The sequence below is a fragment of the Gastrolobium bilobum genome, unplaced genomic scaffold (assembly GCF_033153095.1).
Source record: "Gastrolobium bilobum isolate Gb01-03AN ecotype WA unplaced genomic scaffold, APGP_CSIRO_Gbil_v1 utg2155, whole genome shotgun sequence".
Lineage (NCBI taxonomy): Eukaryota > Viridiplantae > Streptophyta > Magnoliopsida > Fabales > Fabaceae > Gastrolobium > Gastrolobium bilobum.
Window position 1 is genome coordinate 154,830 of NW_026898746.1, and position 11,037 is coordinate 165,866.

The 11,037-nt window shown below is 34.9% G+C and overlaps 1 protein-coding gene across 1 annotated transcript; it reads left to right on the forward strand.

Annotated features, from left to right (window-relative positions):
* Positions 1-9,881: 9,881 nt before the first annotated feature.
* On the forward strand, positions 9,882-10,685 carry LOC133283793 (transcription factor HEC2-like). Its single transcript, XM_061480702.1, has one exon. It carries the CDS (start codon positions 9,882-9,884, stop codon positions 10,683-10,685), a length of 804 nt encoding a protein of 267 aa, XP_061336686.1.
* Positions 10,686-11,037: the final 352 nt, after the last annotated feature.

The window sequence follows — 11,037 nt, forward strand, 5'->3', positions numbered from 1 at the left end:
AGCGGAGAATACCGAGGTACATTCGAGATGTACTGCAGAGCGGTAGGTATAAAGCTGGAGAAGACACCTCCAAAGACACCTCAGTTGAATGGTATAACCGAAAGCATGAACCGGACCATTGAAGGGCGAGTCTGAAGTATGCTATCACATGCCAAGCTTCCCAAAGTGTTATAGGGAGAAGCCGTCAAAACTGCAGTCGACTTGATAAATCTGTCATCTTTAAGTCCTCTGGAAGGAGAAATCCCAGAAGAAGTTTAGATGGGTAGAATGGCAAGGTACGAGCATCTGAAGGTATTCAGATGTCGATCATTTGTTCACATTCCGAAGGATGAACAAGCAAAGCTGGATGCAAAGACCAAGGAGTGTGTTTATCTCGGCTCACCAAAAGACGAGTTCGATTATTGTCTTTGGGACCTAGTCAACAAGAAGGTTGTGAAAATTTGAGATCTAGTGTTCTTAGAGGATCAGGGGAGAATCCAATCAGCAGAACACTGAGGAGGGCGGACAACAGGAAAAGCCACCAGATGAAGGTGAAACAGATTCAGAACATCTGGAAGTCCAAGATGAAATAGAAGAATCGGGTTCCGAGGTGCAACCATAAACTCAACAATCTGTCCGAGTTAGATACTCTTCCACCAGATACCTTGCAGATGAGTACACAATTATTGTAGAAGAATGAGAGCCTCAAAGTTATGAAGAGGTAGTGACTAGCGCTGAAAAGTATTAGTATATGGATGTCCTAGAGACAATCTTTTGATTAGATTAGGACATATGTGGACCTTTTTATATTGTCGCACATAAATAATAAGCACTTATTATCCTGTTTCATATTTCGTCTCAATATTATTGTTAATATATTATATGAGTAACTGGATAAACCCCTTGGAATAAAATAGGTATATCTTGAGTATCTGTGATGAGATCACGATCATGAGGATTTAAGGATACCAGATGTTTATTCCTAATTTTATGTTCCTAGTCTAGAGACACTGAGAATGGGGATCAGTAATCTCGGGTAAGACTAGCACGACTTATCTACTTGTATTCAGATACAAGGTAAAGACCTCATGAGCTACAGATATGGAGATGTCTTAGCTAAAGTCGCGGGTGGACCTATAAGGGTATAGCTCGCACTGAACAGACCCACAAAGAGACTCTATGAGGAAATCTTACAAAAGTATCATTAGAGCAGTCTCTTAGTATTTGGGTATGTCTTTCCTTAGACCATAAGTTGTCACCTAGACTGTGTTCTAGAAGGCATGTTTTGATTGTATACCTCGTCTTCCTGAAACATGGAGACTCATAGGTATACTTTTGGGCATGTCTTGAAAGAGCACATGCCTAGGGTGACAAGCTGAAGGAATTTGTCAAATCTCTGTAAGGGATTAGGTTAACTATAAACCGGAGAAATCGGGATGAGATTTACAGGACTCGAGAATCTATGCATAGTAAAAGAGATCATAAGATGATCTGCCTTTAGAGTCAGTAAATTGAAGATTCCCTATTTCGAATTAAAGCTTACCCTAAACCGCAAGGGTTGATACGTATCCTCACCCTAGGTTTAAAGGAAAGGTAACCGAGACGAAAGGAAATACGTACAGTAACCAAATATATGTAATAGGATGATCATGTCATTAACCTAACTAGCTCTGGGGCAACAAAGCATTGCTAGTGCTCTGTGTTGTCATTAAATGGGTTGTGAGCTTGTTGGGCCCAAGTCCATTTATGTCAGTGGCTATGTTGGGCCTAGTGGGACACACACTAACACCTTATTGTCTTGATGATATAGCATTAAAGGTATTGGGCCTAATAAAGGTTGTTAGCCTAAGAAGAAGTTTGGAAGCCCACCTAAGAGGGAAATGGCGCATGGTAATTGTAATGAGCTTGGATGGTCCAAGACATTATTAATTAATTTAATTAGTTAAATTAATTATCAAATATTTAAATTTAGAATTTAAATTTAGAATTTGAATTTTGAATTTAAATGTTTGAACGTTTGAATTTAAATGTTTGAATTGGCTATGAAAAGTTGTTTCATAACAAAAGGATAAGATAAGATCTTGTTGGAACAAATCCCTAGTATCAAGAGAAGATATTTGAGCATCATCCAAGGTTGTTTGGGGCGCTGATTTGGGTTGTTATGAGTGTCATTTAGTCAACCAAATAAGCTCCAAATCAGATTTGGTTGGTTGAGAGAATAAGTGAGTAAGTTGGTTCAAATTTGAATGCAACTACTCAATGTATTTGGACTGCATTGTGGACCAAAGGGGCGCACCATATGGCTGGCCATATGATGGTCATTAGGTCAGAATTTTGACAAGGTTTAGACCTAGTCTCATGAGGATTAAAAGATAGGTTGTTGGGAAAATTTGAATTGCAACAACTCCACCTTTTTCTCCCTTGGTGTGCGCCACTTTGATCAAATTTTTAAGTGAAAATCTGACTTGAATGCTTAGACTCTCTCATCTCCTTTGGTCATCGTTTTGTTAGGTTTTTCTTAAGAGAGTTTTGAAGAATATCCTAGCCACTTCTCATCAATTCCATGCGCCATTTTTGTGAAGTTTTAAGCTGCAAATTTCACTCATCTAAACACATTAACCTTGCCTCCTCCTTCATCAATTGAACGCCTAGCCAGCCTTCTTTGTGGTGTTTAATTGGTGGCTTTTCAAGAATGGTTCTTGTATCTTGACGTAGGGTGGTGTGGATCAACATTAGAGGGTTTGAACCCTTTCAAATCTTATATTGATCACCTTGGAGTTTTAATCACGAACAAGGTATATCATTACGTCCTAAAGTACATATCTTGATTAGCATATGTGTTTTCGCTTTTGAAAAAATTTTGTTTTCATCCTCACATGCCTACGGCCTTCAAGGCCATTTTCTTTCAAAAAGGAAGAGTGGGAGAAAGTCATGCAAGACGAGATGAAATCCTTGCACGAAAATCACACCTATGATCTGGTCGAGTTACCAAAGGGAAGACGAGCTTTGAAGAACAAATGAGTATAGAAACTCAAGGTGGAGGATAACAACCCAAAATCGAGATTTAAAGCTCGGATTGTGGTGAAAGGATGTAATCAGAAGAAAGGCATAGACTTTGAAGAGATATTCTCACCAGTGGTGAAGATGATGTCGATCCGAACTTTTCCAGCATTAGCAGCCTCTCAAGACTTGGAGGTCGAATAGCTTGATGTGAAGACAAATTTTTTTCATGGAGACTTGGAAGAAAAAATATACATGTAGCAGCCAGAAGGTTTTGAAGTTCCAATAAAAGAACATCTGGCATGACGACTTAAGAAGAGTCTGTACGACCTAAAGCAAGCACCTCGATAATGGTACAAAAAGTTAGAATTTTTCATGATTCAGCACGACTTCAAGAAGACTCAAGCAGACCATTGTGTGTTCATCAAGAAGTATGACAATGATGACTTCATCATCCTCTTGCTTTATGTAGATGATATGTTGATAGTGGAAAAAGATACGGTGAAGATTAATGCACTCAAGAAATCCTTGAGCAAGTCATTTGCTATGAAAGATCTAGGTTCAGCAAGACAAATACTCGGAATGAAGATTATCCGAGATCGCTCAAAGAAGCTGTTGTGGTTATCTCAGGAGGAGTACATAGAGAAAATCCTGAAAAGGTTCAACTTGGACCAATCCAAAATGGTTAGTACTCCTCTGGCTGGACATTTCAAGTTAAGTCAGAAGCAAGGTCCAACGGTGATAAAGAAAGAGAGGAGATGTCAAAAGTCCCATATCAATCAGCTGTAGGCAGCCTTATGTATGCCATGATATGCATGAGGCCTGACCTTGATTGTAAGCTGATTTCTATGGAATCCAGGAAGAGAGCATTGGAATGCAATCAGATGGATATTCAGATATCTCAAAGGTGCGGTAAATAAATGTTTGTGCTTTGGGACATGAAAACTCGAGTTAGAAGCCTACTCGGATGCTGACCTGGATAGAGATGGCGACTCGAGGAAGTCGACCACAGGTTACCTGACTATTTTTGTAGGGGGAGCTATTTCCTGGCAGTCTAAACTCCAGAAGTGTGTTACCCTTTCTACTACCGAGGCCTAATATATAGTTGCAACAGAAGCTTGCAAAGAGCTAGTGTGGATGAAGAGTTTCCCACAAGAGCTAGGCCACAGTCAAGAGAAATATGTGCTGAAGTGTGATAACCAGAGTGCTATACACTTAGTGAAAAACTCAACTTTCCATGCACGACGAAAGCACATAGATGTGCGCTACCACTGGATTCGAGATGTGATAAAAGAGAAGTTTGTACAGCTCGATAAGGTGCATACCGACGAGAACTGGTCAGACATGATGACCAAGACAATTCCACATGAAAGTTCGAAGACTACTGCAAAGGTGCCGACATGATAACCCCGGCTATTAAGTCCGAAAAGGGAAGATTTGTTGTATTTCTTCCTCCTAAATTATTATAATAAGTAAATGCTTACATATGGATGCTGCCAAATTTGTAATCAAACTAGTTCAGCCAATTTGAAGCAGTATGTCAGCAAGCTTTGTTGTCATGTTTCTTCGCTATTCATTTGACGGAAAGCATGAATGCAATATCTCCAATTGCATTATTATTCAAATTGTGGCTGCAAACGTGGAAAGCACACAATTTTTGGAGAAATCACTTTCCTATAAATAGGCAATGTTGCAACATGGTTCATCATCGCTTCGAAGCATTCTGAGAGTAAGAGAAACTTCCTCCTAGGAGAGAGAGAATTCCACCACATAGATTTACTTCGCTTCTGCAAATAGAAATTGTTATTAACCCAACAATATATATATATATATATATATATATATATATAGGTAGGATTCTTTGACATCAGTGTCAAATTTGAAATTTGACACTTCATCTGAGAGTCATTAGGTCAAAAAATATCAATGGTATCACATGCTTACAAATCAGAGTCATTGATCTTTTTTGATTTAATGGCTCTCAGATGAGGTGTAAAATTTCAAATTTGACACTGGTGTCAAAGGATTTTACCTCATATATATATATATATATGGAGAAGGATCCATTGACAAACTTTTTTTACAAATTACACTAAATATGATCGGTCATACACTCTTAATTGAAGTATGATCGGTCATACTTAATGTAGTTTGTAAATAAAACATTTGTAAATATAACCTCCCACAAATATATATATATATATATATATATATATATATATATATATATATATATATATATATATATATATATATATATATATATAGGGCAGGTTACGTTTACAACTTTTTTTGTTTACAACTCTTACAACCTCAACTATGTTCTCCTGGGAGTACACTCTCAAGTAGTGTACTCTCAGGAGAACATAGTTGAGGTTGTAAGAGTTGTAAATAAAAAAAGTTATAAACGTAACCCTCCCCTATATGTATGTGTATGTATTATGTACGTAACCCTCCCCTCTCCTGGTTAGCCTATTAGCCTGTTTTAAAAAAATTAGACAACAAAAATTTATCCAAACAAAATATACAATCAACAACACTAGTAATTCCATAAATATTCATAAATTCAATGTATTTCCAAACAGCATAATATAGAATAAAATAATTCAAAAAATTTGTTTTACCAATAAAATGGGGTGAAATGGATTGAGGAGAAAGAGAGGGTTATTACAAGTAGTATAAAAATATAAAATAAAGTTAAAAAATAATATATTAGGCCAGCTTGAGAGGCTCTAAGGCCGAGCTTTTGAATTGGAGCCTGAGGCCTTTTTATTAAATGAGCTTATACAAGTTCTAGTCTGGTAGCAACAACCAATTTTAGACATGTAAGCTCAGACCTTCACGAGCCGAGCCAAAGGCCCCTGGTTTCTTTAACACCCGTACTCATTGGTATAGTGTCACAGTTAGACTAAATCTCCTAGTAGCAGCTCTAGATTGAACAAACGGGTTTGCATCGTGTACTATAATTTTTTTCCAAAGTGTTTGATATAGAGTTTATATAACGGTTTAATTTTGACACATTAATCATGCAAAATTTGTTTCATTATCCGACCTGGTGGTATCTATTCAAAAATTATAATATTTTGGTATTATATTGATTGATTAATTAAAATATAAAAATTAATCATTAAACTTAAACTATCTATATATACAAAAGCACATTGCTATGCATGTAGTGTGTTTAACCATTGATTAATTAAAATATAAAAGCATAAATTAAACTTAAACTATTTATATATGCAAAACTTATGTAGCACCTACACTTCGAAAAGTCTGAAGTGTCAGTGTTCGACATTCCCCGATATCTGGATACTCCGATATCTATAATATTTGAAATTTTATTGCATATAATGAAAAAATTTAGCGATATTTTACCAAATTGATGCAATAAAAATTAAAAATGGATATCAAAAAAATCTTACTGAAGTATATAAAATATTTTTAATTTAACAATATAATAGAAAATATTATATCTTATGTTTTTTTTGTAAAATTGATGGGTATTATAAGTTTAGTTTCATTTTTTTATTTAATTATTAAATGTTAAATATAATATACACTACATAAATTAAAAATATTATTTAATATAAAAATATTTTCTAACATATCAAAATTTAATATTTTTTAAAATTAGAGTACATACCTTCTTCGGTCCTAAGCAAATTTCACGATGCCCGCTTTAGTCCCTAGCAAATAAAAAGGTTATTCGTGGTCCCTAAGAAATTCAAAATGGATCCATTTTAATGCTTTTGAGGGACTAATGTGAGTCTTTTTTGAATTTATGAGGGACCACAATTTCAACTAAATTGGTCCATTTTGAATGTTTTAGGGACCACAAATAGCCTTTTTATTTGCTAAAGACTAAGGCTGCGCATGACAATCATTCTATTTCCTGGCACTGTTTCTGAAAAGAAATGATTCTTTTTTATTTCTGTGCCTTGGAACAATTCTGAGAATCAGAATTACGTTTGTTAACATATTTTATTTTTGTTCCAAGAATCAGAATTACGTTTGATAACATTTTTTTCTTTTTCTGTTTTTTTTTTCTTTCTGTCTTCGTCTTCTTCTTTGAAATTAAAAATCCTATGAAGAATGGATTTAAAATTTGTGAGCTATAAAAAATCATTCTTCTTTCCGTTTGTCTTCGTCTTTTTGTTTTTATGCTTTCATTGGATTTAAAATCATTCTTCTTTCTGTCTTCGTCTTCTTCTTCTTTCTTTTTCTTTTTATTTTTGTTCTATAATGGATTTAAAATTTGTGAGCTATAAAAAATAAAAATCCTATGAAGATGGACTGCACTTTTCCAGATCCAAGGTCGAGCTATAAAATAATTCACTATATTAAATTATTTTTATTTCAAGAGACTGCACTTTTCAACGGACTGCAATATAATAAGATGAATAAATTTGTTTCAGATGTGTATTCCTTCAAGAGCCCTAACCCCAATTTCAAAAATTCCAAAATTTGCAACTTATGTGTGAAGGGAGGGATTTGTCGTCCGATGATATGTTTGAAAGCAGTGATGGTTCGATGTTGATGTGTGAGCGGGTACGGAGTCGTACGAGTGTGAGAGAAAACTGATTCTCTTTTTGTGCCCGGGAATAGAGAAGTAGAAATTTTTTGATTCTTTTTTTTGTTCCCCAGCATAAAAATAAAACTGGTTCATCTCGGAAACAAAAAAAATAAACCGATTTTATCAAATACAATTCTCATCCATTTTTGTTCCCGAGAACAAAAAAAAAAAAAAAAACTCATTTCGAAAAAGTTGTCTTGTATACCCTAAAACAGATATTGTAAAATTTAATGAGGATCAACAAAACAATATTTACATTTAAAATTAATATATTGAAATATCGTATCGTATCCATGATCAATAAAACTACGTTGCTATTGCTATGCATGCAGTGTTTGTAACCACATTATACCTTAGGTACAAAAAAGATTCAGAGAGAAACACGATGCGTTCAGAATGTACTTGGACTGACAAATTATTTATGTTCAAAAATTAACCAACACGAAATTTAATGACTTGCACACGTTTATGCAAACGAAAAAGCTGCTGAAAATGGTAAAGTTAATTACCATTATTTTGCAATTTGGAAAAAGACAAGCAAAACAGTTAGCAGTGTAAGATGAACACGCATTGCAGACTCAGCTGCAGTGTAGTGTAGGAGACTAGGAGGGTCCGCAATTGCGCCTCACCGCCACCTCAATCCACCTCGAAAAACGTTCTCATAGAGAGCTCACTGCTTCTTCAGATCCAACTCTTCACGTTAGAAATTTCAATTATTTTCTTTTATCCAATCGGATTTGATATATATCTTAGTGTAGGTAATTATTATTTTTTACTTCAATTATAGTTTTTATTTTTAATATCAAATTTAATTATCTCTTTGATATTAGTGAGTATTTTGAATATTCTTATAAATTTTAACTCTTTGAATCGTTTATAGAATAAATTTTGAATCAGACTTAGGCTCGTTTGAATGAATTTTTTTTTCTTGAAAAAAAACACTTCTTATGTTTAATGCATTTGGATGTTGCTTTTAAAAAAAACAGAAGTCATAAAAAAGTCAAAAATTTACTTTTTTCAGAAACTAAAAATTTTAACTTTTAAAAAACAAAAGTCAAAACTCAATTTTTTTTTTCAAAATCTAAATATTTTTATAAAATTATGAATAGCTTTAATTTTTGTAAAAAACACTTTTAAATTAAGAAAGAGATAAAAGTTACCTTTTAGATAAGACAAAACAAACGGGCTCTTAATCACAATTAAAATTTTTTATCATTGTCAAAAATATATTTGGTGATATAGATAACGAGAAATTTATTATATTGAGAGCATATAAATATTTCTCATCGATTGCCCTTTTATTATTTGGTACTATATTTTGTTTGCTTCTTTTTGAAAGGTATATGTAATTAGGTACACTCCTCACTCTTATCTCATCTTTGCCTTTGCGGCTTTTTCCCGCCGGTGACGAAGGTAAGCTTGAAGCCTGTAATGGATTTTTCTCCCAGTGTTGTTCTGACAAGTTTCATGTGAATATGGGGGCCACTCGTGGCTTTATCAATGACAGTAGTAAAATTTCAAGGCAAAGCAAAGAAGCTAGCTTTCAGTCAAAAGGAATTGGCACATGTAAGCTTTGAAACCGGATTCATGCACCAGCATTCAACCAATCTTTCTAACTCTATTTCTATGTGGTCCCCGCTCATTGTCAACCGTTGATCTTAAATGCTTCAAGCATTGACCTTTCACCGTAGCTATATAAACAGATCAACGGTGGAACAGAAACAGAAACCCTTCCTAGAGGCAACCCCACACGTCATGGGCGGTTTCCATCGGGGATAATTAATAAAATTGTAAATCAATCATAAATGAGCTTCATAGATTTTCTTTACGTTTCCAAACATAAAATATTCCTAAATATTACCGGTTCAACTAGTACGGCCTAACTTAACTAATGGTTTCGAATTGAAATGTTATTAAATGTGGTCTCGAATTAAAATCGGCATAAATACGCTTATATTAAAAATTTGATAAATATTACTGTCCTTATAATCCTATTCGACTCAAACCGAATGAATCGAATAATTGATGTGAAAAAATTAAAAATTAAAAATAATAAATATTGCTCACAAGTTGCTATAAAAGCTCTTCCACTTAGAGTGACATGCTAGATGATGTTGTTGTTGGTCGGTTGCAGAGATAATAATCTATCTATCCTCTGCACTCTCATTCTAGCTACTATTTTATTCTTTCTTTCTTTCTTTCTTTTTTCTACTTATCAATCTCTCTGATACAAGCCATACTTTCACAGCTCTTACCCGTTTCCTGAACCCTCCCATACTCTGTTCCTCTCTTTTCCCTTCTTCCCCATTACGCCAAACTCTCATCTCTCATGGACGTGGACATAGTGAAAACTTCGGCTAGTGACAACAGCAGCATGGACATGATATCAATGATGATGCAAATGGAAAAGTACCCTGAATTTTGTGAACCTTTTTATAACAACAACACTCCCACTTACCAAGAAAACGAGTTCACACTTGGTGGAAACACAACCAGCAATAATATTTCCACAACTACTTCTGTGCCAATATTTAACGTTAACCCAAATGTAACTCCACCGACTTTGATTGATCCACCAGTACCGTCCAATCTCAATTTCAACCCTATCCAACAACAATCTATGACAACAACGTTAACACCAAACCTTCAACAACCCAACGCTTCATTTCCCTACCCATCAGAGAAAAAGAGTTCTATGACCGCCATGAGGGAAATGATTTTCCGAATAGCGGTGATGCAACCGATTCATATAGACCCTGAATCTATAAAGCCACCGAAGCGAAGGAACGTGAAGATTTCAAAGGATCCACAGAGTGTGGCTGCGAGGCACAGAAGGGAAAGGATAAGCGAGAGGATAAGGATCCTTCAGAGATTAGTTCCTGGTGGAACGAAAATGGACACTGCTTCTATGTTGGATGAAGCCATACACTATGTGAAGTTCTTGAAGAAACAAGTGCAGACGCTGGAACAAGCAGGGGCAAGTAGTAGCATTAATGGTGGCGTTGGAATATTCCATGGGATGCAGAACTCCAATGTGAATTATTCTGCTTTGTTGATGAAGGGTTGTCAACCTTGTCAAGTTGTGGGTTCTACTTCTACTTCTAGACAATTGCTTAGCTTAGAGAGAGCCTGAGAAGAAGCAAGACAATGAATTTGCTTGTTTCTCGTGATGAAACACAAGGAGTTCTCACTTTAATTAGTGTTGATTGGTGCATGGTTTGGACCATGGTTTCCTATGAATTTCTTTTTCTTTTTCTTTTTCCTGTCCCAATTAATCCCTTTCTTTCCTATTGAAAAATGACCATTAAAAAAATAATTAAGAGAGAAAGTGTTTTTATTTATTTATTTACTCAGATATCATTTTTAATTGGAGAGATAAGAAAATAAATAATAAAGGAAACAGATGATTTGAATTAATGCTGAATGAATATGTTAATATTTTTCTTTCATTCTTTTTAATCTTATATGAGTCTGCATTGCACGCC